We start from the raw sequence: 20,222 nt of genomic DNA, 5'->3' as shown, positions 1-20,222 counted from the left end.
AAAGAAAATGGGACGATATATGTGCTGAGGTCTATTGTTTAAACAGAGTCAAATATAATTCCACCCCAGACAATCGATGAATGAACAACAGTTGATAAAATGCAGTGCCTTGACAGCTGCAAATTTCATCACGTTTCTGAGAAACACTTATCTTCCACAGGGAACCTTACACTTTCTTTGCTCTTCTGACTGATGTTAAAATTGTTCCACATAAGAGGCAAAGGAAACAGGATTCTATATTTATTTGTCTATCTTTTCTGACTCTGACCAAACAAAACCAGACAGACGGGTGATTATGTTGTTTGCTTTCCCATTCACAGACATCAATGAATATAAAGGCGACTGCTCAGAAAAAGATGGAATCTTATTATGTGCCATTTGCATGGTTTCTGTGTGACAGAGGAGAAGAGATGAAACACATTTAGAGGGATAATTGCTTTGGTCAATAACGGTGGGTTGCCTGTTTTACATTCCATTACAGGAAGGACGGGCTCTGGGCTGATTCATCACACTGAGATAAATAAAAGGACAGAGGAGCCAGAAGAGACCCATATCCCAGGTAAATGAGTGCTTTATGAGGAAGATTAGTGCAAATCCCTCGCACACAGAGCAGTGGCACATGTGGTGAGGGAGGCTTTCGGATCCAGGCTTGGCCACCTCCATCTCACATATTCCCCCGGCAATCGATCAAACCCCCCCAAATCACAGCTACACACATAGAGAGAGCAGGGAGTTGGTGTGACAGTATGACAGCCTGAATTGGAGGCTATTGCATTGATGAATGGCAGCCACATTTGACACAGAGCCACCCAATCATACTCTTTGGAAATAAATATGTACATAGGGTGTATGCATATGTGCGCACACACAGATCCTCTTTCTGAGGCACTCACACATCCAGAATAAATACTATAAAGGTGGGGCATCTGTGAAATTATATTGTGATTATATAAACATGCTTTGGGTCGTATCTTCAGTGAGAGCTGCTCATTTAACTAGGTTAACTAATATCTGCAGGGAGAGCAAAGTACGACAAACACACACCTGCTCCATTCAGTGAAACGCATTTCGCATTCCTTCAATGAACATATAACTCCTCCCCTAGCAGTAGTCAGCACTCTCTCTCTCTATCTCTCTCTCACACACACACATACACCAACAAAATGAGGATGACAAACACTGACATTTCATAGCAAAGAGTGATGAGAGAGAAAAAGAGAGAAGGAAAAGAGAGAAAACTAGAGAGAGCTGAGAAGTGGGTGCAGGTGATGGAGAGGCCAGAAGAACATGAAGGAGGAAGAGAAAAGCTGCAGCAGAATATTTTGACCCACTCAAGTGTTGCGTGTTTGCTCCAAGCATCAGTGATTCCTGTGCCGCCGTAGAACAGGTATGCCACAGTAAAGACAACCTGCACCACCGGGAGCAGACTACTCATTAATGGAGCCTCATGTCACGTCTGTATGCCAAACACCATCTATATTTACTCACTCAGACACACACACACACTCACACAAACATCCCTCAGCTTTACCCTGGGAGAGAAAACCAAATATACACACCAGAACAATAAGAATGTATTTATCTTTAATTTAAAACACAATCAAAATGACAACCCAATGTCAAAAACATCTACAACCAACCTGCCCCAAGAGCCATCAGCAGAGCGACTGTAGCTACATGATTGCACTACAACACTGAACAGTCCCTATAGGGGAAGCATTATTATGTATTTCATTACCAAAGCAAAACTCACTGTGGTACCAAAAAAAATTCCAACATTGTAATTCATGTCACTTGAGTACATTTACAATACTGGAATATAGAATGTGTTCTGTATAGTAAATGTGCAGAAAATGTACAGAAAGTGGAGTAGAAATAGGTGAGAAGCGTAGGTGGGCAACTATTTTTTGCACATACCGTTGGGGCTCTCCTCGTCAATGGTCACAATAGTTGCAGGAGGGCCTGGCCGGGACAACTTACACTCTGTATGTACAAAGAGAAAAAGGTTAATAAGATAAAACAAGATAAATTCCTGTTTTGCCAAATTTAAACTATTTATTTTGCAATACCAAAAGTATATTGTGCTTCATGGCAGCTTATGTAAATGACTTTAAGTCCCTCTTCATCCAAAGATTTTCCTTGTCGTTAACCCAGTTCGATGTTTGTACAAAATACAATGCATTGTTTAAGATTAAAATAGTCATTCTCAATCTTTTTGCCTTGTGACTACAAAAAAAAAGCAAAATATTTACTTGTTGGCCCTTGTCACGTTTCAGATGTCGCTAAGGTTTATACATTTTACCAAAGGGGGATTTCCTCTAAAACCTCTCATATGGTATTAATACATATTTGTTTTTCATTCCTATCTAATGATTCCTATCTAATCATTCCTTTTCTTGACCCCTCAGGTTGAGAACTGCTGGACTTAGGTACAAATTGTCATACTTTAAAGTACTTACTAAAGTACAACTAGATTCACCTCAAACAACTTCAGTGCTTCTTACAGTACATACTGATGCATCAGTATTAACAAACTATTAATGCAATATATAATAATACATCAGTCACAGGGCCCATTTTTAAGCAGAATGAGCACTTCAGATACTTTTGAGTATATTTGCCACTGCTGATATGTCTGTCTTACAGTACAGTGTTGTCTGAATACAGCCAACAGCGATGCAAGAACACTGCAAAAACCTGGAATTATAAATATTTCATTGGTCTGATGAAATAAACCTCAAAATGTTGTTTCAGTGTGTGTTTCTGTCATGCCATAAGCTGTCACGTTGACACATCTTTTTATAGCAGGTGGCAACAATGACTGCTACCGCACAAACATCAACAGGAGTGGACTGACACCGGACAAATAGGGTGGTCAAAGCATGTGGTAACATCATAAGCAGAACACTGATAGAGCCGCTTCACAGATGGAGGCCACAGCAGCTAGATGGTAAGAGCACATGGGACACAGGTAATGGCAGCTTGACAGACAGCACCAGATGGGGCAGCCGGAGAGGTGGAGAAGGGAAGACAGGGGGAAGAGAGGTGTCTAATGTAGAGGCATAGGTGCTGCAAGGCTCTGCAGGTGATGTGAGGAAAGTTCATATTGAATGTCTTTCAACAGGGGGAGAGAAGAGTAGAGAGTGATATACAGCTAGAGGAAAGCAGAGAAATAGAATACAGGCGTGTAATGAAACAAAAGGAAAACAGACAATAGATGTTTGCCCTCTTACCCTCATACTGCCAGTCTGAAGGGGTCAGGGGTTAGTGGAGCCAGAGGAAAGCAGAGCAGAAGCATGAAATAAAAGAAAAGGATGAAACAGTTGGTTGAAGTACAGCTCTGATGTTAGGAAAGTAGAAAAAAAGTTCATTAAAAAGAGGAACAGGTATTAGAACATAGGAGGAAAACAGAGGTAGTTTCAGTGAATAAATACTTTGGAAGTCTCCAATAGAGAAATGCTGAATGTTAGTAAACCACACACTGTTTTTACAATCAAGGCCAGGACTTTCACATTAATATATTCTTGCCAACAGTAGCTGATGGCTGAAATTATTCCACATGTGACGTAGTGAGGTACATTACAAATATGAATCAATTTAAAAACTATAACACTCCCTCTTGGTAAATTAAATAGTAGTGTGTGCTCTGGAAAAGGATAAAAAAAAGCCTGAAAAGGTACTGTAAGCCGCCTGTAAGTTCTTCAGCATCTTTTCCTATCCTTCTCCTTTAAATCGCTTTGTTACATATTGAATCTCAAGCAGCTTTCTGTTTGGTGGTGTCCTCTTACATTACATGTAATCAGAGAGGAACAGAAAAAAAGACATGGTCATTGACACCACATCAACAGTCAGCGCTATAGGGTTTCACAGCCTCTTTCTGTTGCGTGACTTCAGTTGGCAACTGTGCACCTGTTGCCAGGTGCACAGTTTCACAACAGTGTACAGTTTAAATAGGTATGGGCCTTTACTAATGTGGCGGTGTGAAATTCACATTAATCAGAGATAAAAACTTTAGGATATGATGTTGCTGCGTCTTTAATCATGGCTTTTCCAAAGTACAGATACACACAATAATTAGCAATAAAATGGCAATGAAAACCTGAGGCTAAAACATAGAATATATCATGCAAATCATTAATAGCATTCATTTAATAAAAATGTCTTCTAATTTAGGTTAATATGATGAGTCGATTGTTTTGTAGATTTTATCTATAATACAGATTTAAATTGCATGCAAAGCATCTTTTCCTTGCTCGAGTCTCAGTAAATATTTTGAGAAGCAAACGCTACCTTCAATCATTAAGGAATTATCATCAACACATACTCATCTTAAACTGCTAATTCCTAAGGTGTACTGCCTGATCCTTTTCAGAGTTCCATTATGTTATCGTAATTAGAAAAAACCAGTATCTGCTGAAGAAATAGCATGATGAAGGTTTCCTTTAATAGAGACAAAATGAACAGAGCAAGTGGGTCACACCTCGCAATCTGAGACATAAACAACAACCAACATCAAAATAAGTATGCAAATGTGCTCCGAGAGAATATACTCTGTATGAAGTAGAAAGAGTGTGCCCGTGTGTGTGTGTGTGAGTGTGTGAAATAAAAGTTACTTGCACTCATTTTGAGAGGCTTTTTAAAAGGATCACAGACGGTCTGTTTTGTTAGTTTTGCATATGCGTGCTCAGGCACAAATGTGTGTGTGTGTGTGTGTGGGTGCACATGTGTGTAGCTTTAAGTGGTAGCTGTGGCAGGAGGAGAGAAAGATGTAAAGAGCCTGCTTTGAAGACAAAAGGCTGAACCAAGCAGAGATAAAGAATAGTGCCTCTATTTGCAATGATAGTGGTCCTATGTTGCAAGTAAGGCACACACATACACATGCATGTGAATACAAGCACGTACACAAACAAAGTCTAAGCAAAATCTAATTAGCTCTGGTCACAACAAAAATGTAATGAAATCAATGACTGTGATGGAGAATGTCAGATCATTCTCCATCAAGGTCAATCCGAAAAACACTACATTCTTGATCTGGGTTGTATAAAGCAGGTTAAATTGAAAGAATGAGAAGAGAGATCTGGTACAGCAGAAAGGGAGTGTTAACTGCAGAGGAGAGTCAAGCTTTTCATATAATACTAAAGTGAATGGAGTATGTACATGATGTGAAGTATACATTTCTGGCATATAGAGTAATAATAGTAATGGTTATAGTACTAAAAATAGGATAGAACAAAGTGTAAATATTCAGTGAGCTGTGGCCCTTTCCCTTTTCATTTTCAATGCACACAGGTGATAGAAAGTTATTTAAAATGGAAACCAATCAGAAACAGCACAGATTACAAGAATCGGAGCCAGATTTCAGACATAAATGAACACAAAGTTGACTGTTTTTTTAATACAAACTATAGTAACAAGACTAGAATAGAAATCATGTTCTATTATTGACTTTATTTGTTGGGTAAATCCATACAATGTAAAAGGGCTGGCAATTTTCTTGAGGTATTGTGTAGATATTAAAGCAGCACATACACCTGAGGATTATTTTAGTGGAAAGAGCTGGAGGCCATCATACAAATCATTTGAAAAGCAGAAGGAAGTCGTGGAACATCATGCACCACTGGATGAGAGAAATACTCCACTCTTTTTCACCTTAATCCCTGTGTCTTCAACTATAAGAATTTAAAGTCAATGTATAAGCATTGTGGTCACTAGACCCTTTGACCCTGGACAAAAAACATCCACTAACTAACATCTGGCTTTTGTTTTCAGTGAGAAGGGTACAATCGGGATTCATTTCTTGGTCCGTGGTTTCTGCAGTAGTCACGGGTATTTATCGGCTCCAGCTACACCTGGGTGGACACGCTAATTTTTGCCCCTTTTCCAGCTGCATGTTCATCAGTTTCTATTATTGGATGTCTGTAAAAATATGGATTGTAAATGTATGGTCTCATCTGTAACGAAATAATATGTACTTTGTTATGAGAGACCACATCTAAACATATGGTCCCAATATGTTTATGAAGGCTTGGCATGCTAGGCTAACAATCCACAGGAACACGACAAGAGAAGTTCTATGTTTCGGTAACCTATATACGTACATTTTTATGCCAGCAAGCATATAAATATATAGTTTCATACACATAATTACCAACAGTAGAAAATTGGCTCATTCTTGGTGAGTACTGGGTATATCCATATGATGTGGAATATGCATTTGGAATATTTAGGTATCTACAGTATAAAGATAACATCAGGTTTTCAGCGCATACACAAGTCAAAATGAGAGCGGCTGAGGAGAAAAAAATACATAATAGAGCCAAAATATTTAAGTCCAATCAATATAACCAGGTAGACTGCAGATTGATGTTCATAGAAAGTCTTATCAAAAAGGCAGCCTCATTATTGAATTTTTTACATCTGTATTTCAGTAGCTTTGTTGACTGTAGTGGTGTCTCTCTCAGTCCATCAGATGCTCAATAAGCTTTTGTTCTCTCAATCTCAGGACACATTGCTTTTAATGACCTGATCTCTCTGTTCCAAATGAAATGAGGTGGCAATGGGATGCAACAAGCAGCTTTCAATCTAATACTAATAGGTACTAATAGTTAATCATGGAACTGTACACTTCAGAGGCCTAAACCACAGACAATCAAAATTTGACCTCAGGGTAATTTGCTCTAACCTAAAGAGATCATCTCAATAATCAACCTAACAACATTGACTTGAAGCTGTACTACTTCAGTTACAAAATGATTACTGCTTGAGTCACAGGAGTCAGGTGGAAAAATAATGGATGCGAGCAAGTCTCAATCAATTTGAAGAATGCTTGAGACTGAATAAAAACAATTTTGATCCCTGCAAAACATTGTATCATTTGACAAAGGATAGAGAACTGAGAAGAATGTATCTGTTAATGCAAACAATCCCATGAAATGTTTGCTTTATTTTGTATAATTGCTTCTGATTTGGAAATGGTTAAATTTATTATTTAGATGTTTTATGTGTTGTAGTTCATTTTGACATATACAGTCATATAATATTTCTTTCAAGCGGTTCACTTTTAAAGTCAACTACAGGGTGAATGCAAAATGTCTGTGTGCTTCAATAGTGGAGAAAATTAAAGCTTTTAAATGCACCACCACATTATTTGTTATTTTTTACTATGCATAGTTCTTTCATCACACTTTTCAAATGAGACAATCTTAGATGCAGACAACCACCTAAGCAATTCATGCCTTTACAAGGCAGATCATCGACTGCTACATTACTGGAGCAACAAGGCGGTGGTGAGATTAATTCTGCTCACTGACATTTAGTTTCAAATGGCATTTTTACCTGCCACTCGATTCAATAGCCTGCGCTTTCCTGTGGCTTCATCTGCAAAAAGTACCTTTTTAGCATCCAATAAATCAAACTGCTGCTCCCTGGGAGTGGAGATTTAAAAAAAAAAAAAAAAAAACTGAGTTTAAAGGACAACTAACCCAACAAGCAAAGTGGTCCAGGGGGCTGCACTGACTCAATCAATCCAGCACACCTTTTCAACAAACCTACAAAATGGATCAGTGGCATCTTCTTTATTTCGATATATTTACAAACAGCAAAACATGCTTGACATCTCCAGATTTGGGCAGCCAGTCATTAAAAATGGTCACAGACGGAGAGGGATTGAAAAAAGAGAGGAAGATTCAGAAAGGGCAGAGGCAACCAAGAGGAAAGTAGGAACTCATTTCTCATCAGATGGATGGCAAACTGCCAACTCAACAGAAGCTTACCCTTATCATAAAACGTTGCGTACTGTACATCCATATGCAATCATAAATGCATCTGCCCTTTCATATAAATATCAGGCCTTATGTGATGATAAGGAAATGTTTAACAGAGCGTATGGGAAGCTTGTCCGGGCTAGAAAAGGGAATCTGAATGAGGTAATTTCTGTTCCTTCAACCACAGCACCAGTGATCCACCTGAGGGATTCTCTGCTGACCTCAGGTCTGACAAGCATCTACTTAAAAACGTCCAGGTTGGAGGTTAGCGTTATGACTAATCCCTGGGGTGGCAGACAGCCCAGGACAGGGATGAGTAGAAACAGAGCAAACGGGGACACTGCTTTAATTTCCCAGTTGGACTGATAAAGTTTATTTTGAATGGATCAGTGTCCAGTGAAGGAAAGGGGCATTCTGAGATATGTCCAGCAGATCCTGGCAAAGGACAGTGAGAGAGACAAAGGGCAGCTGTCCAGTGACAGACACTGCCAGGTAGTGGCTGATCATGGGCTGACAGCAGGTCAAAGCAGATGAGCAGTCTGTTTTATAGTGAGGGGGGTTGGGGCAAGTTGTCCACAAGGGTTGGCTGTCAAAACTGTGTATTACAGTCCACACCATACAGTAAAGGTCCCTTCTTGCTCTCAGTATGCGCCGTTAGTCATTTATTTTTAAGTCTCTAAGCCTTTACATGACTTATTTTTATATATTTCACCGTAGATTGGAGTTGTTGTTTTTTTGTTTTGTTTCAGGGTTTTTTTACTTTGCAGTTTTTCCTAAATAAACATGTATTTGAAAATGTATATCTAATGATGATGATGCCATCCGAGACACACTCCCAATAAAACACTATAAAAAAAACATTATAAGGTTTGCAAAGATAGAAGTCATTGCATGGTTATTGCATTAGATTGCATTACAGGCATTGTCTTACTTCTGTCCAACCCTATGGTTACAGAAGTGAGAAACCTGATGTAACCATAGTTAAACCTACCTGATGTTTTACTTGCATTTAAGTAATAGGTCACAACAAGCATGGCTTTTGTAAAACTGTTACCAAATATGGACATCTTAACAATAATTTCATTTCATAAATTGTCTTTAAATGAGAAAAAACCATCCTTGCTGCCTGCACATATGAAAAGCAGTTTTAATGTATTTTAAATGTTTTATCAGTAACTAAAGATTACTGCTATCACAGCCAGGAGTTAGTTGCTGAAAAAGATTCAAATTCAAAAAGATCACAAATTCATACTTTAATTTCAGGGTTATTTTTGTGGAAATGAAAAGCAATTATGTTTTGAATGGACTTTATTGGAACTCTCAGCTGTGAACAGTGCTTCGCTCACTAGTTGTAGAGTTTCTTAAACCTCTACAGGTAAAAGTGCCAGGTTGTGTGTTGTGCAAAACATGAGTAGCTTACAAATTGAAATTATGAATACCAGCCTTAACCTTAGTTCTGAGTTGTAGGATTAGCCACTGAGAGCCTTTGGTAACAACAGTGTTGGATCAACAGGTCAGAACATAAGATTGACTGCTGCTGTGACAACCAACAGCTCAGCAGCAATCAGTTTTTTTCTATAATTTTTCTATAATTTTTTCTATAATAGTTGGAAAAATGTAAAGCCATTCAAAGAAAAATAGACTCACTCTCCCAATCAAGTCTGGCTATATAGTGGAGTCTTCATTGTGGACGGATGACAGCTCTATACTCCATTATTCCTGTCTCGTTTCAAATTATATGCCCTGTTTTCTTTTAACACTGAGGTGACTGAATGTAATACTAGAACTTAAATATAATCAAGCATCAGTATTACACACCCCTTATGACAAGTAAAGGTTGTAAATGTTTATGTGCTCAAGTACTATAGCACACAGGTATGGTTCATTTTCCTACTTACACACATAGCCCTGACTTAGCAGTTAAATTAATCAATCACTACAGCTCAACACAGTTCATAATTAAGAAGCATGAACTCCACCACCACTGTTCAGTGCAAAAGCACTCAGTGGTTGAAAAATGCAGTTGTTTTTACAGCTGAATTAGTTGCTTTGAATGTCAGTACTCTTGGCATTGGTCTGTGTGCAGTTCTTTACACATACACTATTCAGAAGTGTTCAAAGAAGAAGAGGTGAGTTCCGAAGAGTTTTTTGTTTTTTTTGTTTGTTTGTTTGTTTGTTTGTTTGTTTGTGGTGGGTGTAAATTAAAATAAAATATTACTACTAATTAACCAGAACTGAAACAAGAGAATACACTAGTCCAGTTTTAGCAGCTCTGCACTGGCTTCCTGTAACTTTCAGAATTTACTTTAAGGTCCTCCTCCTTACATATATAGCCCTTAAACAACTAGGACCAAGCTACATGGCTAACCCCCTTGTTAACTATTTGCCTTCAAGAACAGTGCGATCATCTGCTGCTGATGTATTGGAGGTTCCCAGAAGCAGCCAAAAGAAAAATGGGGAATACAGCCTTTGTCAATTGTGCCCGTAAAACATTGGAACATACTCCTTTTAGATTTAAGGAAGCCAGCTTGCTTAATTTTTTTTTTTTTAAAGGAAAAAAGAAGAATTCCACACAGTGAGATTACACCTTAGGGAAGAGTTCAGAGGTAGCTAGAAAAAAGAAAAAAGGCGTTGTTGTGTTTGATGACTTCAGATGCCAAGGCACCCCATATATTAAATCCTGATTTTATACATTTGATTTATTTTATGTTTTAACTATGTTTTAACTTTATATACTAATCTGTTGTATCTATCAATGAGTTATATACTTGTTTTTATATTTTATTATTGCATTTTCACTTTATGTGATCTTACTTCTATAAACAATATCAACTGCATTTTATTGTCCATCTTATGTTTCATTAATGCTTGTTACATGCTTTTATGTCCCCTTTATGTGAAGCACTTGGTGTATGTAATTTCCTTCACTGTAAAGTACGTTGAGCTGCATTTCTTGTATGAAAGGTGTAATACATATAGAGTGAATACTATTATTATTTTTACATCATTTGGTGGACTCATAATATACCTGAAAACACTATGATTGTGAATATTAACTTGGTGAGTGCTCAGTCTTTTCCGACCACCAATCCGAAATGATGATTGACAATTTCAAAATCAGGTTAAATATTCCTTTTCAAGTATAGTTATTGCACACAAGCTAAGATTATCACAAACAATATTGGTTTCTGAGAATAACAGTGGATTTATTCAAGTTTTCAGGTTTATTTCCAGTGAAGCTCAGTCTTGCCAACAACTCTGTTCCTTACACACTTGAACAAAAATACACATTTCCAAATGTGCAAGGCAATGGAAGCCAAGTATCTAAATCTAAGAATAATTTGTTTTCTTTACGGTAAAGGGATTTTTGTGGGTTTGATCTCATGCTCAACAGAACGGATGCAATTAAAGAATGTTAAGGATCACAGCTGATCGCAGTGGTTAACAATTCAAGAATTCAAACTCAAAACAAAAATACTTTGCGTTCTGTGAGTCATTTGGTTTTGTGAACAACCAAAACTCTTTCAGCACGCCCCCTTTTACATGTAGACATCACACCATTCACCATACCCCTACTTAAGAGGAAGTCACGGCTACATTGATGTGGAGATAGACAGTGATGTGTGCTTCCTTTTACAGTGTGTCTATGTTTGGCACAAGGAATGCAATCACTGCTTCTGTTTCTATTTCTACCCATCTTTTTCTTTCTCTCTCTCCTTACAAATCATCAGAAGTGTGGGTCTCTTTGTGAGGCTTCTCACTGTAATTGTGTGCATGTGCTAATTTTTAAAGGGTCACAAGTAGAGAATGTCTCGGAAGAAAATGTGAAGCAAATGGGGGACAGGCACTAGAGAAAGAGAAAGGGAGGGAAAAAAAGAGCAACAATAGTGATTGTAACTGGGATGAGGAACATCAGAGAGATAGAGGTGGAAATGAATTCCTGCAGCATCATGTAAATCATTAGTGGCTGATAATGGAAGAGAGAGAAGGGGATTACTTTACTGATGTGTAATCCCTTGCAGGAGCCCAACCCCCCCCCTACTCTTCAAACTCCCCCCTCATTGCTCCCTACAGTTGTCTATCTATGAAGTTAACCATGCCAGCAGGAGGCAAAGGTTGCAATCACACTCCCAGTGAACTATTCAGCACACACGTACACACATATACTAAGCACCAGGATGGGTCTGTTGGTCCTAGTCTTACCAAGAGCACCCCTCCCTTCTTGTGCTTACCCAGAGCCTGATTACAGCCTACTGGTGGGCAGATTAAAACCCCTTCCCCCTGTCACTCCACTGCTCCCCCACTCCACAGGCTACAGCCAGACACAGTCTGCACATCTGGCTCCTAATCAGACAATCCCAAAAATAGACAAACAATTGTGGGTCAGAATGAATGTGCAGATGGGAAAAAAGGGGCAGAGAGAAAGAGAGATGAGCAGAGATGGGAATAGCGTGAGAGAGGAAGGTGAGCTGATGTTACATGGTGATGGCATCTACCGACATAAAAACCAATCCACACCTCACAATACACACACGCACAGACATAAGTACTACTGAATGTGTTTGTGTGTGGGTGTACGTACATGCATTTGTCTATCATCTGGATTTAGTAACGGAGGGATTTGGAGATATGGCCAGTGTGCATCTGTCCACTGTGCTCTGGACTGAAGTCTGACCTTTCATTACCACTTGTTAAACTGCTGGGCTTGCTAGTCCCTAATTACACAACGATCGATGGACATACATGAAGTACACTGCAGGGTTTACATGGACATGTGAAGTTCAAAATGAATCTTTGTTGACTGAGATCATCTGAGACTACACCACAGAGGAGTCAGATGATATGAAGTAAAGCCCCCTATCACTGATGACCAGTATTGTCTTCACTGACCAAGTTTTTCTGGTTGAATTGGTTGATGATTTTTATGTTCATTTCATGGGAAATTAACTATTAATGACACACAGTATTCACAAGCACACTTTCATTTTAATAAACAATACAGAGATCCTTCTGTTTAGGCTTTTTAAATCAATGAATTGATTCTTTGTAGAAATCTTAATGTTTGTCAAAGGCAGCTCTTCTTTCCCATACTGTTTCTTATACAGTTACTGCACATTAGTTAGAAGTCTGTGATTAATATTCTCCCTGCTAATTAAATAAAGACTTGAAAGACACTGTGACATCCACTGGAAATGTGCTGCAAGCACAACTCTGAAGCGTAATACCATCTAAAAATTTCTGGTTGCTATTTTCATTTGACAGACTGATAACAAACAAGCTAACACAGCCAAAAGCCAAGGGCAAGGTGGGCAGAGCAGGGAGATTTATAATAAATAACAATAATAATTAAAGCCGCAAGCGGCGATGGCGGACCCTCGCTCACCCATGCCACCGCGGGGCCTGAGGCATGGCGGGGCTGTGGCGTGAAGCAGAAAGTGAGAAAAAACCTGGAAGGAGGCCAAAAATGCAATGTTTCGTTCATCCAGTAGGGGGCAGTCACAGGTAGTTACACATATTGTCTGGTGTGTTCAGGGCGGCCACTCATCAGTCATGTGAAGTTTGGAGTGAATTGGACAAAGCATGAAGGAGTTATGAGAGGTTGATGGTTCATCCACCAGGGGGCAGTAGAGTGTAACAAAACACAAGCGGTTGCGTTCAGGGTGGGACAGTGATTACACATGTGAAGTTTTGTGCAAATCGCACAATGATGATGTAAAATATGGCACTTCCTGTTTCCACTAGGGGGCGACACGAGTGAGATCGCCTATGAGCGAATGGAGACGTTGAGGTCGGCACCCTGGACCTGTGTACCAATTTTCATGATGATACGAGTTCAATAAAGCCATCAAAAAGCCAAACGTATTTTCATGGCGAGGAATTGATGGTCGCCGCGTCGCCACACGGACGCCATTACTCGTAGCTTCACAGTCTTCATAATGTAGCTTCACCAACTGGTTCTGAATGAAGTTGATGGGGCAAAGTATGTAATTTTAATGAATCTTAGTTAACTTCCTGTTACCACCGGGGGGCGCTATGAGTTACGTGGGAAGTTAATATATCGGGACGTTCAGGGCGGAGCCATCATCATGTCCAGCAAGTCTGAAGCTGATTTGATGAAGTATGTGGGCGTGAGAGCCACTCGTATGTACATGGCGAGCACGCCAAAGTTAGTTGAGCCCTGGCAGACACGCCCTTTGACCTACGGATGCGCAGAGCACAACTTAAGCTCAGCTAGGTCTGGAGATGTTGCGTACCGAATTTGAACTTGATCGGGCGAACGCTGTGGGAGGAGTTAATTTTAGGTGGGAAAAATCAAAACCAAAATGGCCGACTTCCTGTTGGGTTGAAGTCATGAGGTCAAGAGGCTTTTTTGCATATGTGGGTATAATACATATGTGTACCGAATTTTGTGAGCATAGGACAAAGTTAGCAAAATTCCCTATGGGCATATTTGGACTTTGTAGGGGGCGCTATTCCGCCATTCTGCGTCGACCATGTGCGACCACCCAAAAATATCGAATTTCGGATGAGGCCGGACGTCCATGCAAAAGTATAAGCATTTTCGCATTTGGGAAAGGGGCGAAATTGGGGCACGAAATGTCGGAAGAATAATAATAATAATAATAATAATAATAATAATAAACATTACAATTTCAATAGGGCTTTCGCCAGGTGACTTGCAGTCGCCGCTCGGGCCCTAATAATAAACATTACAATTTCAATAGGGCTTTCGCCAGGCGACTTGCAGTCGCCGCTCGGGCCCTAATAATAAACATTACAATTTCAATAGGGCTTTCGCCAGGCGACTTGCAGTCGCCGCTCGGGCCCTAATAAACATTACAATTTCAATAGGGCTTTCGCCAGGCGACTTGCAGTCGCCGCTCGGGCCCTAATAATAATAATAAACATTACAATTTCAATAGGGCTTTCGCCAGGCGACTTGCAGTCGCCGCTCGGGCCCTAATAATGATGCTTATACATTTAATTTGTGATGCACGTTTCATTCATAATGAAACTCAAAGTGCTACAGCATTAATACCATAGACTACGCAACATAAAGACAATAGCAAAAAGAGTTAAGATGAGGAAAGCTTTCCTGAATAGAATCGTTTTAGGTCTTTTTTAAAAGAATCTGGGGCTGGCTGTTCTACAGGTATGATGCAGTAGAGCAGATGGCTCGACCCCTCACGGTGTACAGCTCAGTAGTAGGTGCCTGGTGGCGCAAATTGCTGGCAGATCTGAAGGTGCAGGTGGAAGTTTGTGGTATGATCAGTTACTGTAGGTAGGCAGGTTCATGCTGTTGGTTGATTTGTATGTGAGTAACAGGACTTTGTAGTCAATCCTGAAGGAGACAGGGAGCCAGCACAATGAAAGTAGAGTTGATGTTATATGTTTGTGTTTTCACACTCTCATCAGGATCCTGGCAGCACTGATCTGAATGTATTGGAACCTCTAGATGTCCCTGCCAGGGATCTGTGAAGAGTGCATTGCACTAGTCCAGTCTTCCGGTCCAGTAGTTCCTCTGGCGACCTTGAGGGCAGATGGAACACTACCAGTCTCAAGGGACAGGTTGACAGTTTTTGGGTGATCAGGGGGCTGAGAATATGGATGTATGATTTAAGCAGAGCTGTGGGAATGGGGTCCAGAGCACAGGGTTTCATCTGGCTGACGCCACTACAATGAGTAGACAGCAAGCTCCCAGACAGAGAATTCGGGTCTAGAAGTCTGAGACCACTTTCCCATTCATTTGCTGGCAGACTCTGATCCAATCACCACTCATTTGCAGGCAGGGTAACTAATTCCTATCTGCCCCCCTTCGTAATTAATTTCTGTCTGCAGTCAAATTACAGGTTGCAGCCAGGTCCATAATCAGCAGAATGATGACAAAACCCTTTTATGACATGGTCACAGAACAATGTCAGATTTGCACAAAAATGGAGCATCAAAGACTTGACATGACAATATGTGATAGTATGAGTACAGTAGCCATTTGACATTATAGATCAATGATATTACATGAGATAGAGAGCAAATGTGATGTTAGAAAGCAGTAAGCTGTCATGTAGAGTATAATTTCTACTTCTACGTTAAGGTATTACATCCACATGTAGGCTCTGAGATTTAGCCATAGATTAGACTTATGTTTCATCCTTCAAGTTTCTGATGCTGGTGAATATCGTTGATAGGTATAGGCAGCCTTCTCATTTTAAGTAATGCATGTTTAAGGCAAACCTGCTCACCACAATCACCACCTATCACAAATAATGAACCTAAGTACACAGGTAAAGCAATATCACTTAATGTCACAAAGTGAAACATTACTGTAAAGAATACAATCAAAATGTAGATATCCAAGGACATGAGAAAGCTAGTTAGCTGTGGACAGAACTTGTGGTATAACTCGAAAGTGCAGGGTTGAAAAATATGATTTTTGTTTAGAAGCATATTTATGTGAGATTACATTCAAAAACACACATGGAGGATGACTGTAGACTGGTGAAGGTATAACTTCAATATGAGCATGCGCTTTTCAAACCAGGAATGTCAATTTTAGAACAAAGCCTGAATTTAGCAGGCAAAACAACCTCATGTTAAGCTTATACTAATGTACAGTGGTGAAAGGATTACATTTTCTATTTCCTTAACTTGAATGCTTTTGTTACATACACCTAACCACATATGGGACTCAGGATAAGAACGCCCCAGTTTTTAGTGTCATAATTCTGCACTTCCTACACGTTTCCTATTGTAGCGCCTCCTATAACAGAAAAAAATATGCCAGGAAACATAATCCAAGCAGCAATAATATGCTCACATAAATATGCTTCTAAACAAAAATCATATTTTTCAACCCTGCACTTTCGAGTTATACCACAAGTTCTGTCCACAGCTAACTAGCTTTCTCATGTCCTTGGATATCTACATTTTGATTTCCCCAAATGATAAGTGTATAAACATAATGGATTTAAACACTGAATGAGGGAGAATGAGGTAACATATCCATATAAAGGTTTAACAGGCTCTGAAAACATGTGTAAGGTCTGCTCTGATTAGAATTATGACATCTAACATTTAAAGGCTTTAAAGCAGCTATAACACAGTGTGTTTTCATTTAGCTTATGTAAAATATAATACTTGAAATGGATGTTGATATTAGAATAATTTCCCATAGCCTGTTTCACTTGAATTTCCCTAGCAACAACTAAACTTGCTACCTGCTGTGATGTCTAAATCACAAAAACACTTTAGACTAGTTTTAGCACCAGGTAATTAAAACTAATGAACATGGCAAATTTATCCTGTACATCAACTAACACCTAAAATGAAGAGAAGAGTTTGATGGCTTGTTGCAGAAGTTGTAAAATAAATCACCCACAGATACATATTCCATAAGGCTTTTCTGAGCTCTTCAGCTGTTATGTTTGTGGGTCAAAGTGAGACTTCATTAAAAAAGCAAACCACAAGGTGTTCATTCACTTTCAAAGGCTCTGTCAGTCGTAAAGTAAGAGATTTCTCTAGCTAAATGATATCATGCAAACCCATGAAGCAACGCTGTCAAAATAAAATCTTAATTTAAATGACAAAGATTGCACTCTTATCTGAAAATGCTTTTACATTACTGAGCTTGTTAAAGAGGGCAGTGAAGCAGGAAAGGGATGAAGAGAAAGAAGGAATCAGGGATGGGATATAGGGAGTAAGGCTTCTTAAAATTGACCTGAATCATGTTCAAATATTGTCACACTGGGGGGACTTGAAGCATGTCTCTGTGCATGTGCAGCTTCCCTCAGTGTACTATCTTTAAAAACATGCCAATCTTATACAGCTGAAATTGACTTAACTGGCATCTGCTACAAAGCCAATGAGTTGAGACTATAAATACCAAGATTCCCTCTGTAATGTGGGAACCTAAACATGAAACTACAAAGAGAATCCTCTTAGCACAATCAGTGAACTGTTTAGGTAGAAAGCTATATTAACAACATAATGTACATTTGAAAAAAGATGATAGTGATAATACTGTGAAAACAAAGTTATTTGCTCTGTAACATTTGGGAGACCACAATGTCATAACGGTACTGCCCCACCTCAATACAAGAAAACTTTCCTTCAACTCTCATGAAAGTTCCAAACAAAATATATCACCCTTACTATTTAGTAAGGACATTGCATTAATTGAAACACATTGATACAGTTAAGTGGCTGGTAGGAGTATATAACAAGTTACAGACAGCATTCGCACCACAGTCTTCATGGTATTACAAGGCGTCTCTTGGCAGTGCAGCTACAGCTAACTGGCCTAAGGGTGATAGCCTCAGTGCTGGATGCTCATACCTTCTGTGTCCTGGCCCCAGCTGTGGGTTAGCAAAGAGAGGATTGCCATTCCTGTCCCCAGCCATCTGACGAGCCACCACCCTCGTCGCATCTTCTGTCAAGCCTTATTGCCTGCCCACCTGGACAAAGAAAAAAAGAGAAAGAGATGATTTTTCACTCATGTCTCAGCTGGCTCTCGTGCATGCACAGCTGTGACCAACACACACACACACACACACACACAGCTTGCAAAACAACCGCACATAAATGCACATCTACCCACAGGATTACCATTATTAGGTCATTTACTGAAGAAAACATTCATCTCAAAATCCTTTTTTTTTGCATTCAGTAAATAACATAATGCACTGGATAATTTAAGCTTATGCAGTTACTTCTGGAATACAATGTCCATTGAAAATTGCAATATTTTGATTTACCATACCTGAAGATTTTATAGGAATATTACCATTATGCGGTGTATCAAAAATTCCTAGCTACCATTGTGTGAAGGCTCTCACTGCTCTAATTTGCTTTCAACTTTATTTTTTCTGGACACCTTTAACAGCTTTTCCTTGAAGGGTTCACAGCAAGTCAGACTCATTTTCCCTTCCCTAACAGACAATGCAACAATTGGTGTGCCAAAAGTGAGAGCATGAGAAATCTTAAATGGTGCACTCAGGTGAACACTGAGTGCCCCTTGCCCAATCTATGTCTTTTAACCCGCCTGACTCAAGATAGCTAGCAAACTCATAAATCAGCTAACACATGGATCTGCTAGAGAGGTTTACTGACTTGTTGATGAGAACTGACAAGAAAGCAGTGTATGGAAACTAATTTTGGTGGCAATATGGTTAAAGGTATATTATGCAGGATTTGTTAATTTGGGGTTTGTAAACACACAGCATTTAAAGTAGGCCCCTCCTCCCCAGCTCAACTAGCGAGAGAGAGAGAGAGAGAGAGAGAGAGAGAGAGAGAGAGAGAGAGAGAGAGAGAGAGAGAGTGTGTGAGTGAGTGAGTGAGTGAGTGAGTGAGAGAGAGAGAGAGAGAGAGAGAGAGAGAGAGAGAGAGAGAAAAAGAGAGTAAAGAGAGCAAGCAGCACTGGCAAGAATTGTGAATCAGATAATTCAAATGTTATTTGCTAATTGTTTCACACCCGTTATGTTCAAAAGCACAAATAAACATGCCCACCTCTGAACAACCCTGTGGGAAGGTGCCACATTGCCAAACTTTGTGTAAATGTAGAGCTTCATCCTGTCTGCTATGGCCTCTCTGCTCTACGTGTGTGTAGCTCAGCTCCACCTTTGGTCAAACAGACACACACAGACCTGCAGCTCTTTATACGTCCATGATACCGAGACAGAGAGCAGAGTGGAGCAGAGGAAAGAGAGAGTCCTGACCTCACATCCAGCACGCTGTTATTGGCTAGGGGTTACTCACCGACTGCCCAAAGGTTGACACCCAGAAGCATAATGAGAAAATAAGAGAATACCAGCAAATGACAGGGTCTCTGTAGATATATACACCATCCCACACTTCTAGTAGGTCATAAGTGATGACTGAGAGGGATTACTTCTGTGTGAATCTATACATTGTTTTCTAGGAAAATCCTACATGGTATACCTTTTATACAAACATGCTTCAACATACTCAGAATAACGAATTATGCTGTAAGTGATGTATGACAAGTTTCCCTAAAGGTTGATCCTTTTTTTCCAGGTGTGACTAATTATGGCTAATGGATTCCACTTAACGGCACAATGTTTCACAATAAGACATCACCAAAATCCCAATCAGCCAGTGCAGTACAGAGTTTCCACTGAATGATGATTGTGACTGAACCAAACTGACAGGTAAGGTTTACTGAATGAGTGTCTATTCGGGCTCCAGTGAAAATTACAAGCAAAACAGCACGTACAGATTGTATGTTGAGCCTAGTCATGTATTGCACTCCACAAATCCACAGCACAGCCTCCACTCAGAGCCAGAGGAAGGCAAGGTGTCAGTATGAGGAACAGAGGAGGTTTTTTAGCTTCTATCTGTCTAAGCTATTTGATGTCACACCTTCCTCACAAGGCTTATCCTCAGAGCAAGCGATAAGCTGTGAAATTAGCTTTCATAGCATATGCTGGGGGACGGGAGGCAACT

General features: G+C 39.7%; 1 protein-coding gene across 1 annotated transcript in view; it reads right to left on the bottom strand.

Annotated features, from left to right (window-relative positions):
* Nucleotides 1-18,186, bottom strand: part of LOC133992184 (protocadherin-15-like) — a 149,116-nt gene extending 130,930 nt beyond the window's left edge. Inside the window, exons 1-3 of the mRNA XM_062430890.1 lie at nucleotides 18,096-18,186; nucleotides 3,234-3,248; nucleotides 1,918-1,983 (exon numbers count right to left, since the gene is read on the bottom strand). Of these exons, the coding sequence (XP_062286874.1) occupies nucleotides 1,918-1,983; nucleotides 3,234-3,248; nucleotides 18,096-18,186 (172 nt within the window). The remainder of the gene's footprint in view (nucleotides 1-1,917; nucleotides 1,984-3,233; nucleotides 3,249-18,095) is intronic.
* Between the last annotated feature and the right edge of the window lie 2,036 nt (nucleotides 18,187-20,222).

This window comes from Scomber scombrus, chromosome 12 (assembly GCF_963691925.1).
Source record: "Scomber scombrus chromosome 12, fScoSco1.1, whole genome shotgun sequence".
NCBI lineage: Eukaryota > Metazoa > Chordata > Actinopteri > Scombriformes > Scombridae > Scomber > Scomber scombrus.
The sequence above is the reverse complement of the archived record's forward strand: the minus strand, read 5'-3'. Positions and strand labels throughout refer to the sequence as shown.